Source organism: Hyla sarda, chromosome 5 (assembly GCF_029499605.1).
Source record: "Hyla sarda isolate aHylSar1 chromosome 5, aHylSar1.hap1, whole genome shotgun sequence".
In the NCBI taxonomy this organism is placed as follows: domain Eukaryota; kingdom Metazoa; phylum Chordata; class Amphibia; order Anura; family Hylidae; genus Hyla; species Hyla sarda.
Window position 1 is genome coordinate 146,088,682 of NC_079193.1, and position 24,547 is coordinate 146,113,228.

Here is a 24,547-nt window from a genome sequence, read left to right on the forward strand (position 1 = left end):
TTTTTCCTCCTGATGTCTTTTATAGTTGAGGTATACCTATGATTAAAATTACAGGCCTCTCTCATCTTTTTATGTGGGAGAACTTGCACAATTGGTGGCTGACTAAATACTTTCTTTCCCCACTGTATATACAAGTAGCTTGGCAATTGGTAGGCAATTGCTTATTGAACAGGCTACAGCTCATACCTTAATCCTTTAAGCACACTTTTTGCACTTTCCTTTTTTCCTCCTTACTTACTAATAGCCATAACCCTTTCAGTTTTCCACCTTAAACCCATATGAGGGCTTACATTTTGCGCTACCAATTGTACTTTATGACATCACTCATTTTACCACAAAATTTACTGTAAAACAAAAAAAGATTTGTGGGGCGAATATGAACTCCCCTACCCAAACCAGCACCATAGCTTTTTCCGATATCCCAAACTGAGGAAAACAGGGTTAATTTACAGAAGACCACAGAGTGGCCTAGAGCTAACTATAAACCATAAAAATGGCTAAAAAGTATCTAGAGGGCCAGTGAACTCTTTCACAGGGTATCCGATACCCGGGGGGGTTCCTTCTACTGTAGGCTACCAAGTGTCTCTTTCTGTTCCTCACTAAAGTACCAAATAGTTTGTTGAAAATGAGACATTTACTTTTGTCTCTCATAAAAGTCCTCCATTTGCTCAAAAAAAGGTTTAGTGGAAGTTTTTGTGATATTAGATGGACTGATCATGTCAATGTTTAGAAGCTGCTTAAGAGTATTGACGATTTCTGGAATGGTGGGAAGCTACTCATCTAACCATATTCACAAATTGCAAAATGCACTTCAGACCCACTAAAAGAGATACATGCACCCCTTCAGTGTCCTTGAGGGATGGGGAGGTAGCATCAGATATGACAGGCATATAGTGAAATAGACAACCCAACGGGGTGATAGGGACAGACCAATTTCGGGTTTCTTCTCTAAATTTGCCCAACTTCCGACAGAAGTCTAGAATTGTTAAGTGGCATGAAACAAGTATGCCTTAGGCAATTTACATTTTGGACACTGGCATAAGTAGTGTGTCGAGGCCTCCATATTGGTAAAATTGAAGGCATAGATAGCTCTTTGGAGGCGAAAATGCATCTCTCATTGACCATGGATGTTCTTACATGAGCCAAACCTCCCAAGATTTTATCGTCTAACTCTTCCTCTGTGACAACCCTAATCCAGGCCTCGAACAGTGTATTGCCTGTCCTACAAAAACAGTGAGGGCAAATCCTGGCATATAAAACTGATAGCGAATCGTATCCATCTTTAGTCCCTATCAAGGTGTCAAAGGCTCTACTTTTTTCAATCAATGCAAAGTCATATACAACAGTCCTACAGTAGCTGCGTAGTTGGTAGTATTGAAGAGCATTCAACGAAGGTAACTGAAACTTAGCCGCTGTTTTATCCTGGGTAGGATTTTGCCCTCAGTACAGTCTAGTCCCCCACTACGCAGAAACGTGCCTTCCTCCACGCCTCAAACTGTTTTTTTTTTTTACCTTCTTGGAAAGATGGTGAGCCCCAAAATGACTTATATTTGGATAGATAGAAGGATAACCCATACAGCTTCCTGATTGCCTTCCATGCAGTTTTGTGTCAGATAAAAGAACGCTATCCTTCACCTCAGTCAGAAGGTCGCCCATCTTAGTGTGGATGAGAGCACCCAAGTCCCAGGGAAGGGAAAGTTGGGATTCCAATGTTAGGTTGGAGAATTGGGATGTGGAATGCACCCAGTCTCTTACATGCTCACAGAGAGAGGCAAAATTATAGTTGCGGATTGACAAAGAACTTGACAAAGGCCGATTGCAGTTTCATGACATCCAAATGTCTGAGGAGAGGAATTATGGTCTGCAGGGGATATAAGAGTTTTGCAAAGCTCATCATCCTGCCAGCGCTCAAGTTCCTTCCCAATTTTGTGAACCAGTGTGTGTGTGTGTGTGTGTGTGTGTGTGTGTGTAGTTTATATTGTACACTGATTGTGGAGACCGTTCTAGTTTTACCCCAAGATAGGTGAGGGAAGTAGAGACACTCTACTTGCAAATTCCCAGGGGTGTCCTGCAAGGGAGGAAGCAAATAGAACAGCTGACATTTCGTAGTATTGATTTTGTAGCCCGTGAATGATTAAAAGGCTGGGGTGGATAGGATTGCGGTAGGGTCCCTAGATGGGAAGTTCAGAAGCAGTAAAATGTTATCCGCAAAAGATGTTAATTTCACCTCCCGGTTCCCCACTCTGATCCCTTCATATATCAATGACTTCAGAACGTTTTGTGCCAATGGGTCTAAGGCCAAATCAAACAATGGGGGGAAAGGGGACACCCCTGTCTTGTACTCTTCTGTGGTGGGATGGTATCTGACAGGAAGGCCGGGGTATATGGCATTGATATATGAACTGATGGGTCTCTAAATATCCACATTGTTGAACGCCTTTTTGGCGTCGATCGCTAACAGCGCAGGGGGGTCAGCGCAGTAGTCGCTCCTCCTTACAGCATCCATCACAGTGCGTACGTCGTGACAGCCAATCTTCCTTTTTACAAATACAACATGGTGGGGGCAGGGAAACTGGTGTGGAGGGGTGGCTGGGGGCTGTTCTATGCCCGGTGTAGTAGCTAGGGGAAGAAGTGGGAGCTGTGTGCTAGAAGTTGTAGGCTGCATGTGGGCACAAGAAGCAATGTTTGGCAGTGTTGTTGGCAAATTTTGGTTAAACCACAAGTAACAGCACACATCAATATCTCATGGGATTTCCTCAGGCTTTGATAATTTCTTGTGTGGTGATAAGTCTTACAACTTTCTAAAGGACAGAGTCTATCTTCGTCAGCATTTACAAGATATTGGTTTACTGTCAGTGCTGAATGGCTGTTGCTTGTCTATTGAGTCATGTAATATTTGTAAAGAGTGTTAAGAAATGGTCTCAGAATGTTACATAAAGATCCTCATATATATTCCTCTGATCAACATAAAGTTTTTAACACTTCAGATGTAAATTTTTTGCTTCGGTTATTGCTGTTTTGCAGTTTACATAAAAATATTTAAAAAAGAAGTTGATTTGGGAAAGGTTTATTTTCAGTTTTTAGCGAAGTACATCCTGCATTTTTGGTCTTATGCAAGACAGTGAAAAATGGTTCCGCCAAATGAAGGCACTTCTCCCGGTGGTGAATAAGGATCTTTTAATGCAACACGTTTCGATCCTTTACTAGGATCTTCACTAGAGATGAGCGAACTTACACTAAATTTGATTTGTCACAAACTTCTCGGCTCGGCAGTTGATGACGTATCCTGCGTAAATTAGTTCAGCCTTCAGGTGCTCCGGTGGGCTGGAAAAGGTGGATACATTCCTAGGAAAGAGTCTCCTAGGACTGTATCCACCTTTTCCAGCCCATTGGAGCACCTGAAAGCTGAACTAATTTATGCAGGAAAAGTCATCAACTGCCGAGCCGAGAAGTTCGTGATGAATCAAATTTACTGTAAGTTCGCTCATCTCTAATCTTCACCAGGATGCCTGATGAAGATCCTAGTTCAGGATTGAAACGCGTTGCATTAAAAGATCCTCAGCCAACCACCGGGAGAAGCACTTCATTTGGGGGAACCATTTTTCACTGTCTTGCATTGTACCTGTACCAGACTGGCTGACGTCATACCCAGGTGTTCCCCCATGGTGGCTAACCCATACCTCTCTCCAGACGCTACTGTAGGGGTTGTGCCCTCAGCGCAACACCTAAGGTTAAGGACCCCAAGTTTGTTCACCTTTCCAGCGAACCTCAGCGATCCTCACTAGGGGCGCACCCTGTTGTGTTTTTTCTCCCTTTTCTGCATTTTTGGTGTTGGCCTAGAATTTTTAATTTCGATGCACCCAATATCTAATGTCTACTGGTGATGGAGACTCAAAGTGTGATGTAAAGGGGTCTTATCCTCCAGAAATCAACAGCAAATGAACCCCTGTTCTCTCTGCCGGGTTTCTTCAGGACTGTTTGTTTCAGAAAAATGCTGAAAACTGTTCAGAATGGCAAACAATGGGGGCAAGTCTATCCCCTGTGTATCATTTATTTCAAGGGTTAGTGTTCCTTTAACTGGTAGTTAAATATTAGGCAGAGCAAATTAGGATGACTGTAAACATAAATATTGTTACGCCGAGCGCTCCGGGTCCCCGTTCCTCCCCGGAGCGCTCGCCTCATCTTCGTTGTTGCAGCGCCCCGGTCAGATCCACTGACCGGGTGCGCTGCGGTCCCGCCTTCAGCCGGGGTGCGATTCGCGATGCGGGTAGCGCCCGCTCGCGATGCGCACCCCGGTCCCCGTACCTGACTCGCTCTCCCTCGGTCCTGTCCCGGCGCGCGCGGCCCCGCTCCCTAGGGCGCGCGCGCGCCGGGTCTCTGCGATTTAAAGGGCCAGTGCACCAATGATGGTGCCTGGCCCAATCTTCCCAATTAGCTTAATTGGTAATCACCTGTGCACTTCCCTATATTACCTCACTTCCCCTGCACTCCCTTGCCGGATCTTGTTGCACTTGTGCCTAGTGAAAGCATTCCTTGTCTGTTCCTAGTCCGTGTTCCTGACCTCCTGCCGTTGCCCCTGACTACGATCCTTGCCGCCTGCCCCCGACCTTCTGCTACGTCCGACCTTGCTTCTGCCTACTCCATTGTACCGCGCCTATCTTCAGCATCTTCAGCAGCCAGAGAGGTGAGCCGTTGCTAGTGGATACGACCTGGTCACTACCGCCGCAGCAAGACCATCCCGCTTTGCGGCGGGCTCTGGTGAAAACCTGTAGTGACTTAGAACCGGTCCACTAGCGCGGTCCTCGCCATCCCTCTCTGGCACAGAGGATCCACTACCTGCCAGCCGGCATCGTGACAGTAGATCCGGCCATGGATCCCGCTGAGGTTCCCCTGCCGGTTGTCTCTGATATCGCCCGACAGATCGCCCATCTAACCCACCAGCTGTCGGAAGTGTCCACCATTTTGCACCAACATCCCCTGCCAGTTGCCTCTGATATCGCCCGACAGGTCGCCCTTCTAACCCACCAGCTGTCGGAAGTGCGCCAACATTCGCAACTTCTTCAGCAATCATCTCCTCCGCCAGCTCCTGCACCCCTTCCGCAGCGAGTGGCCACTCCTAGCCTCCGCCTGTCCTTGCCGGACAAATTTAATGGGGACTCTAAGTATTGCCATGGCTTTCTTTCGCAATGTTCCCAGCACTTGGAGATGATGTCGGACCAGTTTCCTACTGAAAGGTCTAAGGTGGCTTTCGTGTTCTGCCTTCTGTCTGGAAAAGCCCTGTCATGGGCCGCACCGCTCTGGGACCGCAATGACCCCGTCACTGCCTCTGTACACTCCTTCTTCTCGGAAATTCGAAGTGTCTTTGAGGAACCTGCCCGAGCTTCTTCAGCCGAGATTGCCCTGCTGAACCTGGCCCAGGGTGTTTCTTCCGTTGGCGAGTACGCCATTCAGTTCCGTGCTCTTGCTTACGAGTTGTCCTGGAATAGTGAGACTCTCTGCGCGACCTTTAAAAAAGGCCTATCCAGCAACATTAAAGATGTTCTGGCCGCACGAGAGACTCCTGCTGACCTACATGAACTCATTCATCTAGCCACTCGCATTGACATGCGTTCTTCCGGATGGCGTCTGGAGCTCCGCCTGGATATGGACTTTGTTCGCACGAAGCGTTTTTTCTCTCCGGCTCCTCTCTCCTCTGGTCCTCTGCAATCTGTTCCTGTGCTTCCCGCCGCGGAGGCTATGCATGTTGACCGGTCTTGCTTGACACCTCAAGAGAGGACACGACGCCGCATGGAGAATCTTTGCCTGTACTATGCCGGTACCGAACACTTCCTGAAGGATTGTCCTATCCGTCCTCCCCGCCTGGAAAGACGCACGCTGACTCCGCACGAAGGTGACACAGTTCTTGATGTCAACTCTGCTTCTCCACGCCTTACTGTGCCTGTGCGGATATCTGCCTCTACCTTCTCCTTCTCTACTATGCTCTTCTTGGATTCCGGATCTGCAGGAAAATTTTTTTTGGCCTCTCTCATCAACAGGTTCTACGTTCCTGTGACCAGTCTCGCCAGACCCCTCTACATCTATTGTTTTTACAATAAAAGATTGGACTGTCTTGTACGTTTCCACACTGAACCCCTCCTAATTTGCATCGGACCTCTTCACGGAAAAATTGAGTTTTTTTTCAGGTTCTTTGGCCCCAAGAAGAGGGGGAGACCCAAGGGGGGGGGTACTGTTACGCCGAGCGCTCCGGGTCCCCGTTCCTCCCCGGAGCGCTCGCCTCATCTTCGTTGTTGCAGCGCCCCGGTCAGATCCACTGACCGGGTGCGCTGCGGTCCCGCCTTCAGCCGGGGTGCGATTCGCGATGCGGGTAGCGCCCGCTCGCGATGCGCACCCCGGTCCCCGTACCTGACTCGCTCTCCCTCGGTCCTGTCCCGGCGCGCGCGGCCCCGCTCCCTAGGGCGCGCGCGCGCCGGGTCTCTGCGATTTAAAGGGCCAGTGCACCAATGATGGTGCCTGGCCCAATCTTCCCAATTAGCTTAATTGGTAATCACCTGTGCACTTCCCTATATTACCTCACTTCCCCTGCACTCCCTTGCCGGATCTTGTTGCACTTGTGCCTAGTGAAAGCATTCCTTGTCTGTTCCTAGTCCGTGTTCCTGACCTCCTGCCGTTGCCCCTGACTACGATCCTTGCCGCCTGCCCCCGACCTTCTGCTACGTCCGACCTTGCTTCTGCCTACTCCATTGTACCGCGCCTATCTTCAGCATCTTCAGCAGCCAGAGAGGTGAGCCGTTGCTAGTGGATACGACCTGGTCACTACCGCCGCAGCAAGACCATCCCGCTTTGCGGCGGGCTCTGGTGAAAACCTGTAGTGACTTAGAACCGGTCCACTAGCGCGGTCCTCGCCATCCCTCTCTGGCACAGAGGATCCACTACCTGCCAGCCGGCATCGTGACAAATATGATAAGCTAATTTAAGCAGACTGTTTTTCTTATTACTACTTCTTACTAAATTATATTACTAAATTTGTATTGACTATTTGTTAATATATTGCACTAAATGGAAACTTTGTATTTATTTCATGTTCATATGTACTGTAATTATTTAACTTAAATGTAAAGCATCTTAATTTCTGGCCACTGTTATTATTATTATTATTATTATTAATAATAATAATAATAATAATAATAATAGTAATAGTAATAACTAATAATACAAATATTATTATAATTTATACTAATAATGCTGATATTATTATTATTAATAATAATAAAAATAAGAACATCATTATGATGTTTTAATGATCATTGTCCTTATCTTCTGTTCATCCGCCGCGCCCCCTGAGCTGTAAAGCATCATATTTTCACCAGGCTGGCCGTCTGCCCTGGATGAATAATCGTCATGGCACCCTGTGCATTCAAGCAGGCCTGTGCGCTGGAATAGTCATACCTAGTTATGTCAGCACACCTGATGTTTTATTAACAACTATTGATTTTTTTACCCGTGGGACTTTCCTTTTTTTTTCTTCTTGAGAAAAAAAGGGCAACCTTGCAGGAGAGAGGCAATGTAAGGTATGAATTGGTAATGAACTGCTTGCTCACATCTTTTTTTTTTATTTTTTATTGTTAATGTTAGTATTATTATAATTGTTTATGTCTCATTAAACAATAATTGACAAATATATGTATATATTTCTAATTGTTTCTTAATATGTATCCCCATAGACTTTTTTTTTTTTAAAGCTGCAGTCTATATGTATAATTTTACCATATGCATTATTATACTTTATGGTTGTCAATGTACAATATTGTGCTTTATAATAATTTACACTCACTGGTCACTTTATTAGGTACACCTTTCTGATGGCTTGCTATCACAAATTGCAGCTAAGCCATTTGCATGGCAGCAACTCAAAAGATTTAGACATGTAGACATGGTCAAGATTACTACTTGCTGAAGTTCAAACAGAGCATTGGAATGGGGAAGAAAGTAGAATTTGCTGGCGATGCCGAGCGGAGGCTTGAAACATCACGGCCACGCCCCGCTTGTGACGTAACGGCCTTCTATGGAAGGGGGCGTGGCGGCCGTCACGCCCCTTCCATAGACTTAAATTGAGGGGTGTGGCCGTGATGTCACAAGGATCTGGAGCTGTAGCCGATGCTCTAATCAAATGCCGGGTGCAGCAGGGAGATCGGGGGGTGGATAAGATGTCTAGGGCAGAGTAGTGTCTATAATAATATGCAGAAGAAATGTATTGGGATAGGACCGCCACACAACCGCCACACACTACACAGAAACCAATAAAAAATGGAGTCACGATCGCAAAAGTTTAAAAAGGAAGAGTGACACATCATAGGGGCAAAGTACGGGATCACTGGGAACGCAACACTAAAAATAGTATATGGTAAAAAGTACAATACTCCAGTATACTATTGGAGTATATGATACAGGAAATATCCCTGGTACATGTACGATTAAATCCCTATGAATGTATAAAGTAAAAAGTGCACATGGCAGCAAATACTCATTAATAAAAGTACCAGAGAAGTTCATATGACTAATACATAGCCATCATTATCAATAACAAATGCACTGTGAAACCTGGGATGACATGCATTTCAGAACACAACCTTTGTCCAGAGTTGTGTTTTTATTATCAGAAGGCCCTATTTGGGTGGGATAAAGGGAGAATGAACTCTGCAAAACAAAGATGGGCCCGCTAAACATGACAACTTTCCAATGCGTCGTCATGTGACAGCTGCTTGTGACCGCTTGCATAGAATCGCAACATCTTGATATAGTGTATTTTTTTTTAATACTTGTTACAATATACAATTTTCAGTGTTGTGGTCCTAGGAAATAACCACTCTTTGTCTTTATAATGTGTCACTCTGATTTGATCTCATTATGATAATAAATATATTCATTTTGTTGTATAAGTGACTCCATTTTTTATTGGTTGCCGTTTTCTAGAGCCATTGCTCTTTATCCTTTTGGGTTTAGTTGTGACTGCTTCAAGTCCTCTTTGGCTCTCTTAATGATCGTGGTAACACTTACTGTACTACATTTTGTGACCTGTTATGGATTGCCACCCTACAAATGTGGCTGCTCTTCCCGGCAATCTCTTAGATGATGTTGGCTGTTGAATAGGTGACTGCCATCTGTCCATGTATATGAGCCATCATAGCTGTGATTTGTTTCCAGGACTCTGCATCTTTAATGTGTTGCCAGAAGGCATTGCTCAAAGAAGTGACATGCCACAATGTGTCAGCTGGGGAAGAGTTTGGTATATGACTTACCACCATTCTTGTTCTAATGATTATTTTGGCTTGTTAATGTTGTTTCTATAATATTTTATAACATTGGTTCTTCTGCTGTTCTGTCTTTCAGTTCTTGGCCTTGGGGACTCACAGTGGGAAGGTCTATTTACTTGACATCCAAGGGAACATGACACAGAGGTTTGATATTGTAAGTATGGCTACAACACTTCCACTAACCACTTCTAGACCAGTCTTTCTACCCCCTTTCCTGACAAAGTACATTTTCAGATTATTTTTTTTTTTGGTTCATGCAGATTTATAAAGCATCTTCTTCTTCGGTTATTTAACAAATTTTTTGTGACTTTTTTTCAGTGATCAGGAATTATTTTAGAGTACCTGTCATCAAACCATATTTTCTAAACTAACTCAGATTATATTCCCTAACTAGTCCTAACACCCCTCTTGACCTTTAAAAAAAACAAAAACATCCGAGCTTTAACCCCTTAAGGACCAAGGACGTATGAGTACGTCCTTGGTCCCACTCCCGTGATATAACGCGGGGTCCCACGGTGACCCCGCATCATATCACGGCTAGCTCAGGGAGCTGTTCAGGATCGCCGCAGTGATAAAGCGGCATCCCGAACAGCTGTACTACAGGAGGAAGGTCTCTTACCTTCCTTCCTGCAGTCCGATCGCCAATTGAATGCTTCAAGCCTGAGATCCAGGCTTGAGCAATCAATCGCCGAAAACCCTGATCACTGCATCTCTATGGAGATGCATTGAACACAGTTAAAGATCAGTAAATGCAATGTTATAGCCCCCTATGGGGGGCTATAATATTGCAAAAGAAAAGTGTAAAAAAATCATTAACCCTTTTTGAATTATCCCTTCCCCTAATAAAAGTTTGAATCACCCGGCATTTCCAATAATAAAAAAAAAAACAGTGTAAATAAAAACAAAAATAAACATATGGGGTATCGTTGTGTGGGGAAATGTCCGATTTAAAAAAATATACCGCTAATTAAACCGCACAGTCAATGGCGTACGCGCAAAAAAATTCCAAGTCCAAAATAGTGTATTTTTGGTCACTTTTTATATCATGAAAAGATGAATAAAAAGCGATCAAAAAGTCAGATCAATGCAAAAATGGTACCGATAAAAACTTCAGATCATGGCGCAAAAAATGAGTCCTCATAGCCCCCTGAACATGGAAAAATAAAAAAGTTATAGGGGTCAGAAGATGACAATTTTAAACGTATACATTTTCCTGCATGTAGTTATGATTTTTTTCTGAAGCAATACAAAATCAAACCTATATAAGTAGGGTATCATTTTAACCGTATGGACCTAGAGAATAAAAATAAGGTGTCATTTTTACCGAAAAATTTACTACGTAGAAATGGAAGCCCCCAAAAGTTACAAAATGGCTGTATTTTTTCAATTTTGTCGCACAATGATTTTTTTCCCCGTTTCCCCGTTATGGCAAAAAATAAGCCATAATACAGATTTTTAGGTGCAACATTTTATTTATATTTTATTGAATGGGTACTCCAGAGGAAAACAAATGTTTTAAAATCCACTGGTGCCAGAAAGTTTATAGAGATTTGTAAATTACTTCTATTTAAAATAGAGAAAGTTGTGAAGTTCTTTCCAGTCTGACCACAGTGCTCTCTGCTGCCATCTCTGTCCGTGCCAGGAACTGTCTGGAGCAGGAGAGTTTGCTATGAGGATTTGCTTCTGCTCTGGACAGTTCCTAAAAGGGACAGAGGTGTCAACAGAGAGCACTGTAGTCAGACTAGAAAGAACTACACAACTTTAGGGTTTAGATTTTTAAATAAAATAAATTTACATATCTGTATAACTTTCTGGCACCAGTTGGTTTGAAAACATTTTATTTCCTGCCCCCTAATAATAAGAACTTAAATTGCCCTACTTTTTAAATAAAACAATCTAAGCTCCCAAAATAATATAAAAAATTACTCAGTTTGTATCACTAAGTGTGGAATTGTCCAAACTGTTTAAAATAAAATATTAATCAAAGGCATAAAAAAAAATGCCAGAATTGCTGATTTTTGGTATAATCAAATACCAGAAAAATCTAAAAAGTTGTGTGTGCCAACATGATACTAACAAAAGCTACAGATGATCCCTCACACAGCTCCGTATCCAGGAAAACAAAATAGAAAAGTTACTTGGGTTTGAACACAGCGATGCAAGTTTTTTTTTGTTTTTGTTTTGTTAGGTGCAAATTAGGTGTTGTTGTAATTGTACTTACCCATAGAACAAAGTAACTTATCAGTTTTACTGTAAGATGAACTTGGAAAAAACCTTTGCCTCACAAATTTATAATCGTTTTTTTGTTTTCAATTTCACCCCAATATATAATTATTTTTTTGTGCCATTGTGCATTATATAGTAAAATGAAGGAAACCACTAAAAAGAAGGACTTGTCCTGCAAAATATAAGATCTATTATGAATCTGTAGATGGAGAAAAAAATTTAATGGGCCTTACATAGAATGCAGAGTTTGGTGTAGGCTCTTTTTTTTTTAAATTTGTAATTTTTTTTGGTGCTTACCGGACCCTGAACTGGTCGAAGCACAATGGGCACCAACGGGTCCCGATGGATCCCATTGACTTTTCATGGAGTCTGTTGGGTGTCCGTTATTTTGGAGGAGGTAGCTCTGCCTCTTGAACAAAAAATACATGTTACTTATACTTAAAGTGTACAGACAATGGGGGTGTTGTTTTCATTGTGGATATTTTTTCCTGACAGGGAGTTTTCCATGGAATTTACTAATTTGGTGCTTTATCCAAGGTTTTGCTGCTTTTTACAGCTGATTCACCACATTTTAACACATTAAGGACCGAGGTCATTTTGGCCTTAAATGGGCACTGTCAGATGGAAAAACTTTTGATATGTTGTGAAGCATGCAAAACCTATTCAGTAGAAAATTTTCAGTATTTCATACTGAAAAAGCCAGTAAACAACTGCCCCCCTGCCTGCTTGGACACATACTACTCCTGCTGTGTCCATGCATCATCACCTATATCATGGACACACTTCCTTGATTGACAGCTGTGAGCGCAGGGCTCACAACTGGAGGAAAAATCCTCCCACTGTCAGCTTGTGTCCCGCTACTGTCAGTGAGGACATGCTGGGAAATACTTTTGGAAAAAATCAGAGGGCTTCAAAGTTCAACAGCAATTTTCCCATTTTTTTTTTTACAAAATTTCAAAATCAGAATTTTTCAGTGACCAGTTCTGAAGTGGATTTGAGGGGTCTTCATATTAGAAATACCCCATAAATGACCCCATTATAAAAAATGCGCCCCTCAAAGTATTCAAAATTATATTCAGAATGTTTGTTAACCCTTTAGGCGTTTCACCGGAAAAGCAGCAAAGTGAAGGAGAAAATAAAACATTTCCATTTTTTACACTAACCTGTTGTTGTAGACCCAGTTTTTGAATTTTTACAAGAGGTAAAAGGAGAAAACACCCCCCAAAATGTGAAACCCAATTTCTCTCGAGTAAGGAAATACCTCATATGTGAACATAAAGTGCTCTGTGCGTGCACTAGAGGGCTCAGAAGTGAAGGAGCGACAATGGAATTTTGGAGAGTGAATTTTGCTGAAATGGTTTTAGGGGGCATGTAGCATTTAGGAAGCCCCTATGGTTCCATAACAGCAAAAAAAACAAACACATGGCATACTATTTTGGAAACTACACCCCCAAGGCACGTAGCTAGGGATCCAGTGACCTCACAGGTGTTCGACGACTTTTCATTAAATTCAGATGTGTAAATGAAAAAAAAAATTTCTTTCACTAAAATGCAGTTTCCCCCCCAAATTTACTATTTTTACAAGAGGTAATAGGAGAAAATGCCCCGAAAATTTGTAACCCCATCTCTTCTGAGTATGGAAATACCCCATGTGTGGATGTAAAGTGCTCTGCGGGCAAACTACAATGCTCAGAAGAGAAGGCGCTTTTGGAGAGAGAATTTGCTTGGAGTGGAGGTCGGGGGCCATGTGCGTTTACAAAGCCCCCATTCTACCAGAACAGTGGACCCCCCATGGACCCAGTTTTGGAAACTACAACCCTCTTGGAATGTAATAAGGGGTACAGTGAGCATTAACACCCAACCGGTGTTTGAAAAACCTTTGGAATAGTGGGCTCTACAAATTAAAAATGTTTCATTTTCACGGACCACTGTTCCGAAAATCTGTCAGACACCTGTGGGGTGTAAATGCTCACTGCACCCCTTATTACATTCCATGAGGGGTGTAGTTCCAAAATAGGCTAACGTGGGGGGCACCATGGGGGCTTTGTAAACGCACATGGACTTCAATTCCAGCCAAATTCTCTCTCCAAAAACCCAATGGCGCTCCTTCTCTTCTGAGCATTGTAGTGCGCCAGCAGAGCACTTTACATCCACATATGGGGTATTTACCGTATTTATCGGCGTATAACACGCACTTTTTAGGCTAAAATTTTTAGCCTAAAGTCTATGCGTGTTATACCGATAGTCAGGGGGACAGAACGGGCAGCGGCGCCGATAGCCAGGGGGAGAGAAGGGCCGGCAGCAGGGCTCTAGACCCCAGGAAAGGCAGGGGGAGAGAAGCCGGCAGCGACGGCCTCTCTCCCCCTGCCTTTCCTGGGGGTGTATCGGGGTATACACGCGCACACACGCACCCTCATTTTACCATGGATATTTGGGTAAAAAACTTTTTTTACCCAAATATCCTTGGTAAAATGAGGGTGCGTGTTATAGGCCGGTGCGTGGTATACCCCGATAAATACGGTATATACTCTATTTATCAAAAGAAAAAGAGGTGTCACTAAAAAGAAAATTTTATTTTATAATATTAAAAACCACCAAAGAGGAAAAAGTGCATCCCTACCAGGTGTGTAGGAGACAATAATGCTGCCAATCAGCAAAAGAGAGACAACTGACAATCAAATTAGACCGTGAGCCGTTCACCCCCAAATCCGTACCCGTATATACACTCCTTATGGATAAGCGGCAATTGTATATACACAATCCAGGTGGGTTATACCTAAATAGATGTGTTCCCACATGCACTCCTGATATAGTTACTGTGCATAAAAATACACCTATATATACAACAAATGCGTTCCCAACGCCTTTCTGTCCTACATGCTAAATAATGTACATGGGGACATCCTCAGGGGAACCTAAGTCACATAATTAGTAGTCTAGAATTAGAATAAAGAATTATCCTGGTAATGGGCTAGATAGCCCTCTGCAGTTTATATACAATTGCTGCTTATCCATAAGGAGTGTGTATACAGGTACGGATTTGGGGGTGAACAGCTCACGGTCTAATTTGATTGTCAGTTGTCTCCCTTTTGCTGATTGGCAGCATTATTGTCTCCTACATACCTGGTTGGGATGCACTTTTTCCTCTTTGGTCATTTTTAATATTATAAAATAAAATTAGCTTTTTAGCGTCACCCCTTTTTCTTTTGATAAATAGTGCATATTTCTTGTCTATGGGGTCTGTATCATAGGCTGTGTGGACCTTTTACTAATTACCACTCACTCATTTTCCTTGTTATGTTTCTTAAGGGGTGTAGTTTCCAAAATGGGGTCACATGTGGGTGTTTTTTTTTTTTTTGGTGTTTATGTCAGAACCGCTGTAACGATCAGCCACCCCTGTGCAAATCACCTCAAATGTTCATGGCGCTCTCACTCCTGAGCCTTGTTGTGCACTCGCAGAGCATTTTACGTCCACATATGGGGTATTTCCATACTCAGGAGAAATTGCCTGGGGGTCTTTTTTTCCTTTTCCCCAAAGTATGGGGCAACACCAGCAAGCTAGTGTAAAAAATAAAAAATTTTTACAATAACATGCTGGAGTAGACCCCAACTTTACCTTTTCATAAGTGGTAAATGGAGAAAAAGCCCCCCAAAATTTGTTAGGCAATTTCTCCCGAGTACCGAAATATGTGTCCCTAAACTGTTGCCTTGAAATAAGACAGGGCTCCGAAGTGAGAGAGCGCCATGTGCATTTGAGGCCTAAATTAGGGATTTGCATAGGGGCATTCTATGCCAGGGATACCTTCAGCTGTCCATGCATGCCGGGGGTTGTAGTTATGCAACAGCTGGAGGCACACTGGTTGCAAAACACTGAGAGTTTGTTACTTAACTCCCAACTCGTGTGCCTCCAGCTGTTGCAAAACTACAACTCCAAGCATGTATGGTCTGTCAGTGCATGCTGGGAGTTATGGTTTTACAACAGCAGGAGGCACACGGGTTGGGAAACACTGAGTTAGGAAACGGACAATGTTTCCCAACCAGTGTGCCTCCAGTTGTTGCAAAACGACTCCCAACATGCCCAGACAGTCGAAGGGCATGCTGTCAGTTGTAGTTTTGCAACAACTGGAGGAGAACAGTTTGGAGAACACTGTGTAGTGGTGTCCAAACTGTAGCCCTCCAGATGTTGCAAAACTTTAAATCCAAGCATGCCCAGACTGCCCAGGCATGCTGGGAGTTGTAGTTCGGCAACATCTGAAGGGCCAGATGTTACAAAACTAAAACTCCCAGCATTCCTGGACTGTCTGGGCATGCTGGGAGTTGTAGTTTTCAAACTCCTAGAAGCAGCAGTGAAGATCACTTTACAGCCATTTCACTGCCGCCGCTGCGTCCTCCACCTGCCTGCTGCCGATCCCCGTTCACCGTTGCCATCGCCGGACCTGCGGTATGTCCTCACCGCAGCTCTCATCTTCCCCTGCTCTGCCCAGACTTCTATGGCCTATAGAGCCAGGAAATTGAACTTTAAACCCCCCCCAGTCAGCTGAGACACTGTGATTGGTCCACAGGGACCAATCAGTGGTCGCTGACCAGGACAATCCACAGATGGTCTTGGGGGGCTTGCAGAAGTTGTCTCCCGCTGGTAACAGCGGGACTTCTGCCTGTTAACCCGTGTGATGCCGCGCATCGCCAGGTTAACTGAATGACTTATATAAACGTCATGATGCACGATCTACCAGCATAAGATGACGTTTCTGTAAGTAATTTTGCGGGAAGGGGTTAACATTAGTTAATTTGTTGGGATTTTTCTAAATGGTTGGTGACGCGCCCCTTTTTTCGACAGACTCCTTTTTCGGGTTTTCTGAGTAAAATGGAGAGTTCAGGTTTTTCAAATTTTTTTTTATTTTTTTTAGGCAAAATCTGTGACACGAAATGTGCGATTTGGGTGCATAACCCGAGAATGAAGAGTAGGGATCACATTAGTAAATCGCCCCCAATGTCTTAATGCTAGCATAATTGGAAAGAGGTTTTCAAAACAAAAGGACTATAATGGAGAGTGATAGGATAAACAGTGTACCATACATTCTTATGAAAATAGTTATTCATGATAACCGATCCCTGTTTATGTGAAAAAATGGCTTCACATGAATGTGTGTATTTTTGGCATTTTAGTCACATAAAAGCATAAAGTACATGGCAGGGTCTAGACAGCCTCAACTCATAGTAGGTTAATCATGTTGCTTTCACTTTGTTCAACTTGAATTGTAAAGCTGTATAACAAAGAATTTACTACTTGATACAGTAAACCTGAGCATCTGGAATGCACTCAAGTGAATCCTGATTTTCTTATAAGTTTGGCACTAAAGACAGGATATTGTCATCGCTACAGTAAAGAGTGTTTAAATATTCAACAGCAGCCGTCCTGATGGCTGCTTGATCGTATAACGCACAGTAACTAATGTGCCTTACTTACATAAAATGTATTATTTTTCTATTCTCCCCAGCCTTGACTAGTAAAATAACAAACACTTTAACCCCGCGCTCTGTGACTGTGCTTTCCCCCAAGCTGCAGAACGTAGCGCCTACAGCTGGGGGAACTGACAGTGCTACTTGCTGTTCATTGCCGATGCAGCCAGTGATTGGCAGAGGTGCGCTGTGACATGTCTAAATCTCTGGGAAGCCAGAGACAGGGCGGCCTGATACCCGAGCTACGAGAGAGCGGAGGAAGGGGAGTTAAAGTGTTTGTTGTTTTATTAGGCAGCCTATATACAGTAAGAAAATAATTCCACTGGACAACCCATTTAACTCATATGGTATGTATTATGTATAGATGAACTCATAATTGACACATAAACACGCCATAGGATATAAAATAAAAAGAACATTCACCACTGTGAAAAAATAGAAAAAAGTTGTTGGTATCAATAAAGTTCATAAGGAATATATCATAATATATTATGTCAGCACTAAAACGTATTCCTACCTTCTAACAGTCTTAGGGTGGTATTATTGCCAGGATATGTTACCTTTATGTTTTCATTTTGCGCTGTTGGCTGCTAAGATGATGTTCCCCAGGCCTTGCAGTGCCCAGGACTTCAATACTTTATCGCTTAAAGGGGTTATCCGCCATAAGGTGATTTTAGCACGTACCTGGCAGACATGCTTAGGAAGGATCTGCACTTGTCTTTGGGCTAAATGGCTATGTTGTGTTACCATAACACTGTGGCTAGCTTTTTGTGAACTAGTATTTCCTGTTTGACTTTTCTTTTTTTGACAAAAAAATCCCACAATTCCATTTTCCTCCCTCCCACACATCAGTTACCCCACCCATTGAAACATAAATTAGCTGCATCCATTCAAAAGACCTGTGGTTTTCAATCAGAGGGCCTCCAGCTGTTGCATTACTTGCAGATTGCTCCCTCCACCCATTGAAGCAGACAGGCTCCCTGTCATCAGCTGACTAGTGAGTCAGGTCTTGGCCGCATTGCAACCTGGAAAAATTCTGAGACAGCAGTCATTTTGTATGCTGTTAAAAATAAATATTGGGGTGAAAATCACAGAAGAATTGTGAGCAAACCGTCACACACAGGTACAGACACTATATTATGAACTACACTAACTTTACAGCCCCTGTAGCATAGTCACATAAAAAAAAAATCATGGAATACCCCTTTAACCTTCCCTGCAGGTTGATTTACAGACAGGACTCTACTTCACTGTAGATGAACCCTGCACCATGCAGTTTGATTTAAGTGCATGCATGGTGGGGATTAAGTGATGTTGCTGTCAAACCTGAGGAACTCACTGCATTTGCACTTGAATCAGACTGCGTGATGCAGGCGTGAGACCTCAACAGGGCTCGGCCACAGAACCCGAGCCTTGTCTGTCAATCACCGCATGGGGAGGGAGAAAAGGTTAAGTGATAATGTGTTTCAGCCTATATGTATGTGTGTGTATATAAATATATATATATATATATATATATATATATATATATATATATATATATATATATATATATATATATATATATATGTATATGTGTGTGTGTATTTACAGTGACCCCCCCGACCTACGATGGCCCCGACATATGATGAAATCGACATACGATGGCCTCTCAGAGGCCATCGCATGTCGATGTCAGCATCGACATACGATGCTTTTTTATGTCGGGGCCATCGCATTAAGTGCTATCCGGCAGCGCCAAATGCTTAAGCTGCTGCCGGATAGCAGCTTAATGTTCCCCGTGTGGTGCAGTATTACTTACCCCTCCACGATGCTCCGGGGTGCCCTCCGGGTCCAGCGCTGGTCTTCCGGTGTCTTCTCGGCCCTCTCCGATGACGTCAATACACTGCTGCGCACGTCATCCAATAGGAATGGCGTACGCAGCGGCGTAATGGCGTCGCTACGCAGGCCCAGTAAGGCCTTGCGGAAGACAGCAGAGGACCGGAGAAGACAGCAGAGGACCGGAGAAGACAGCAGAGGACCGGAGAAGACAGCGGAGAGCCCAGCGGAGGCCCGGGGACAGGTGAGTACAGCTTCCTATACTTTACATTGCACGGATCCCTCAACATACGATTGATTTAACAAACGATGGCTCGTTTGGAACGAATTACCATCGTATGTTAAGGGACCACTGTACATATATTTATATTTAAATTAGCTCATCACACCACCTTCACAGGTAGTGTGTCCTGCAAAACAGCTCAGGCTCCATTTAAGAAGTCTCAGAACTGATTGGGATTTATGCCAAGCCTGGCATAAATCCCCATCAGTTCTGAGACTTCTTAAATGGAGCCTGAGCTGTTTTGCAGGACACACTAGGCTGTGAAGGTGGTGTGATGAGCTAATTTAAATATTTTTTTTACCCAGAAGCCCGCGGAGTGCTAAATGGCCTAACTTGAATCTCCGTTACACCTGAAGAAGTGTCCTCTCCCTGAGGAAAGTGCTGACCCCATATATTTACATATATATATATAGAGAGAGAGAGAGAGAGAGAGAGAGAGAGAGAGAGAGAGAGAGAGAGAGATAAAATAGATATTGTTTATGTGAACACTAAAAATTATCACAGACTCATACTTAGCATTTAAGCATTTCCGCCTCCTTATTCTACTGTATGATGGGAGATGCAGGGGACTGCTCCTCCTCTGAATACCGGACTGATTCATATTTAGATGTACCAGAATTCCATCACAAATTATGATGTAGAGGACACCTTTATTATGTGTTTTATTAACTTTATGTGCCTCCGTAAAAGGACCTAACACTACTGATGTCACCTTTCATTGCACTCCTGTCTGTGATAAGGAGCACCCTGCTGGAAAGTGAATTTTACAGAGCAGTAAGTTCCAGCTCATTATTAGGCTTAGTAGCCAGATATAAAACAATCCTGACATCTTGCAGTTTTCGTATAGATATAGCATTTTGAAGGAATATGATTAACATAAAAACTTGATTTAAACAATGGGTTATTTTCTGATGACGCATTTTCATTTAAATCTCCCGTATGTCTCCTCAGCTTCCATTCATTTTTCAGGAATATGAATGCTGCCTTTATAAATTGGTAGAACATGAGTTGTTATAACATATCCTTGTAATAAAATGATTACTATTATATATATATATATATTTATATATATATATATATATATATATATATATATATATATATATATATATATATATACACGCCAATGATCAATCAAGTGCTTTATGTCAAAGATCTTTCCTTATGTGCTTTACTGACAGCTGGGTGTCTTTGTCAGCATATACTGAAGCATTTATTATTGGGTACACACATTAGTACGCTGACACAGCTGGCCTGGCTTGCTGAAGGTCAAAGGTTTTTGACTTGTTAAGTCGGGTAAATCTAATTGAGCACCTTGTTTCACAGACTCCCAGGAAAAGCCTCTGAAGCTCTTTGGCCAGTACTGACCTTCTCTTGTTCGCCGCCTTAGGGTTACATTAATGTGCTCCATTTGTTTACATTTTTCAATTTGGTAATGATGCCTTCTTAAGCCCGGCTATGGCTGGCTAATGTATGATAGATGCTAGGTACAGATGACTGCAGGTCATCATTTTGGGTCACTGAAGGGGACAGGTGGCCAACAGCAGGTTGTAGCATTTCTGTAATAAAAATGTTTTGTTTAAATAATGAAATGTAGAATAGATCTACTAGGATGTCATACAGATACTTTAATTGAAAGGGAATGTACAGTATTTTATTCTGTTCTTTTTGCATGCTTCTAGGAAGATATATCTGTAAAGAGCAGTAGTAAAAACTTGTAGTTTAGAAAAAAAATATCTATTTACTTGCATGTGACAATATTTTGGTCATGGTCTATGACATGCATACTGGCCACTTGTGTACAAAGAGGATCCTGAGCAGTTTCCCATTACTTACTGACAGTTTTGTGGTTCCATGTTATCTGCTTTCAACTTTACCATAAATGTCATTAAAGGTCATAGAGAATGCCCGCTAGCATCCCCAATTAATCTGAATGGGACAGGTCACGTTGTTGTTTATGGTCCTTGGGTTCTGCTGTAAAGCAAATAACTAAATGCTGCTAAAAATAGCCAGAAAAGATGACATCCCCAATAATAATGCACAAAAATGAAATGTAATAAGTTGCAGTTAGAAAATAGAAATGTACTAGGAGAAAGCACATTGTTTCAATGTCTGGCTCGAATGTTGAAAAAAAGTCTGGGCAACATGCTCCGCCTCTTCTTGACAAGGTAATTAAGGGGAGGGGCTTATTCCATATTCCTTAAAGCGCAGGCATGCAAAGGGTTGAGAAACCAGATGAAAAAGCTTAAGAATTAAGTGGCCATTTTCCGAGTGTTGCAGTTTCTAATCAGAGGTGGCTCAAGACTTTGTAAATGCAGTTATCCAGTGACTAACCCACCTTTCCCATACACATAGTGCCCCAAATAATGCTTCCCATGGTGCTTTGCGTAGTATGAGTAAGTGAGTGTGCTGGGAGAAGGATAATGGGTGGTGGTGAGTAGGTGATATATCCCCCCCTCCCTTCATAAGGCAGATTTCCCCAGTAGGTAGATACTCCTCCATTAGGTAGATGCTCCCAGTCATTAAGTAAATTCCCCCGATTAGAGGCCACCAGTAGGTATATAGGTAATCCCCTCTACTAATTAGAAGCCCCCAGTAGGCAGGCAGGTAATCCCCCTCCTATTAGTTAGATACCCCCGGTAGGTAGGTAATCCCCTATTGGGAAGAAATCCCTAGTAAGTATGAAGGAAATCCACCCCTATTACGTAGAAGCCGCCAGTAGTTAGTTAACCCACCTATTAGATAGATGCACCCAGTTGGTAGGTAATGCCCCAATTAGGTAAATATCTTCTGTAACAGTAGGGAGGTAGGCAGCTAATTCCCTCTATTAGCTAGATTCTCCCAGTAGATAGGTAGTCCCTCTCTGATTAGTTAGGTACCCCCATTAAGTAGTTTTTACCAAAAAGGCCACCTACAAAAAAAATATTAAGAAATCTTAATTATCTTCTCTCTGCTCCCACGCGGAGGTCAGGCCCTCTTCATTCTCTGGTCCATCACACGGAGTGACACCGGACCTTGTCATGCATTTCCCTCAAGTTAGGTAGTTGCCCCCAGTGGGTAGTTAGGTAATCCTCCAATTAGGTAGAAGCACCCAGTAGGTTGGTAATTTCGCCCTATTAGGTTGATGCCCCCATTAGCAGTAGGTAGGTAGGCTAATTCCCCCTATTAGGTAGAATCCCCCAGTATGTATGAAATTCCCCCTCCCCCTCCCAATTAAGTAAATGCAAGTAGTTTTCACCAGATCACCTCCAAACAATCACCTCCAAACAAGAATTTAAATTCCCCTTACCTTCCCTCTGCACCAACATAAAGGTCAGGACCTTCTCCTGCAGGCTGTAGCGTATGCCCTGCACCACTACAGTACAGGAGCAGGAAGTCCAGTTTACAGCCGAACTTCCAGCTCCTGCACAATGCTGAATGTCGATGTGTACATTATTAGTTATGCAGCCTCAACCACACTTCTATCATTCACAGGCAGCCGGCACATGTACAAGCTGCCAGTGGATGACAGGAGTGTGTATTTTCCATTGAGGGCAAGCGCTCTTCTTGCCCCCCTTGCAGATGTCAATGTGTCTGGTCTAGATAGAGTTAAACATTACCTATATAGTGCTACTCTTACTTTTGTAACTGACACATTTTCTGGTGATTATACAAATATTTTTACTTACAAATCAATGAAAGGTTCCATTGACATTTATTGCATATTAATGCACTTTGGTAAAATGTGCCTTTCCTTTAACACATATTACGTTGTGCAGGCTCCTGGAGCATTAGTAATTTCTACATTTTGCTTCTTTGCTTTGCACAAAGCAGAAGTGACAATAAATTCCCTTTAAAAGTTATGTTTCTTAACGCTGTCAGACTGTTTATTTATGTATTGTAGTCTTCAGTGACAGTGTTTTATACTTTTACTTCAAGCAGGTATTTGCTTAATAAATATTTTAACAGTAGAAAATTACTCTATATAATGTTCTATCTAGCAATAAAAAAGTAAGGAAACAATGAAAACTAAATATCATGAGGCCAACAAATATTTCACTTACGGTACTTTTGCATCTACTGTAACATTTTTGTTTTGTCAGATGAATGTTTTGCATGCTAAGGGTTTGAATGAACCGGACTGCTTCAAATAGTGACTCTGGTTGGCTAATTTTTTAACCATATCAGTTTAATTGCTGGACTTAAAACTGTGGCACAGCATCCCAAAAAATGTGGTGTTAATGCACCCTTAGGCTTGGTTCACACCTGGGTTCTATTTTCTGTTGTTCTGTTTCATCATTGGAGCAGAACAAATGAAATAAATGATACTGGACAGGTATGTGGACATCCTATCGCCCAACGCCTGGGGCATGCAGTTCCGGGTGCCGGGCTGCTACATTTTTCATGCTTTTAGCCCTGCTTAGGGCAAGCAGGGCCAGAACTCTAATTTTAATATGGCAGCGCTCAAGGTGTTTGGAGCGGTCTCCTGACTCGAGCCCGCTCCATACTCGGCAACCCCCAGCTGATTGGTGCAGCTGGCATGTGGCAACATCCGACTATTAACCCTTTAGATCGCCACTGTCAGCTTTAACAGCGGCGATCTAAAGGGACCTTTTAACCAAACCAAGTGCAAACGTGGAGGGGTGAGGATGTGCTCAATCCACTGCAGAGGTAGCCCAGAGGGCTTACGTCTCATCCCACGGCTGCCGTGGATCTGCATTTGATTGAGCCTGGCTTGTGCACGCTCAACAAAACGAGCACAGATTACATGGGTCAGTGGAGTTCTATGGAACTTCATTGATCTGTATGAGGAATCTCATGATTCCACCTAAAAGTCTCTTAAGGGACTAATAACGTGTAAAAAAAGAAAAAAAAAAAGTTTACATTTTTATATAATAGGGGATAAAATTGGGGACCCCCCTCAGTCTCTCCTGCAGCACACGCTTGTCATTAGCTGCACAGAGGGAAGATCGCTCCGTGCTGATGACTCACGATACAGAGGCCGGAGTATCGTAACGTCAAGGCCCCGTCCTCGTGATGTCACACCCCACCCCCTCAATGCAAGTCTAAGGGAGTAGGTTCAGCGGCGGGACCCCCGCAATCAGACATCTTATCCCCTATCCAAAGGAGTAGAAGTCCATAAGAAGTATAGTGGCGGAGTACCCCTGTAACCCCTTCCATAAGAAAAGTTTACATCACCCCCCCTTTCCCCATTTTCCATATAAAAAATTATAAAAAATTAACGTATTTGGTATTGGCCCATGCATAATTGTTTGAACTATTAGAATATAACCTTAAATATCCCATACAGTCAGTGGCGTTGACGTAAGAATATACCAAACCATACAATTGAGGTTTTTTTTTTTTATAACATATCCTAGAAAAAGTAAAAGGTGATCAAAAAGTCCAATACCAAAATGGTATCAATACAAATAGAAGATTATGGTGCAAAAAATTAGCCCTCATACAG

At 42.9% G+C, this 24,547-nt stretch overlaps 1 protein-coding gene across 2 annotated transcripts in view; it reads left to right on the forward strand.

The window, feature by feature from the left end:
* Positions 1–24,547, forward strand: part of VPS41 (VPS41 subunit of HOPS complex) — a 272,718-nt gene that overhangs the window by 90,418 nt on the left and 157,753 nt on the right. For both annotated transcript variants that reach the window (XM_056520459.1, XM_056520460.1), the window contains exon 4: positions 9,388–9,465. In XM_056520459.1, coding sequence (XP_056376434.1) covers positions 9,388–9,465 — 78 coding nt within the window. The remainder of the gene's footprint in view (positions 1–9,387; positions 9,466–24,547) is intronic.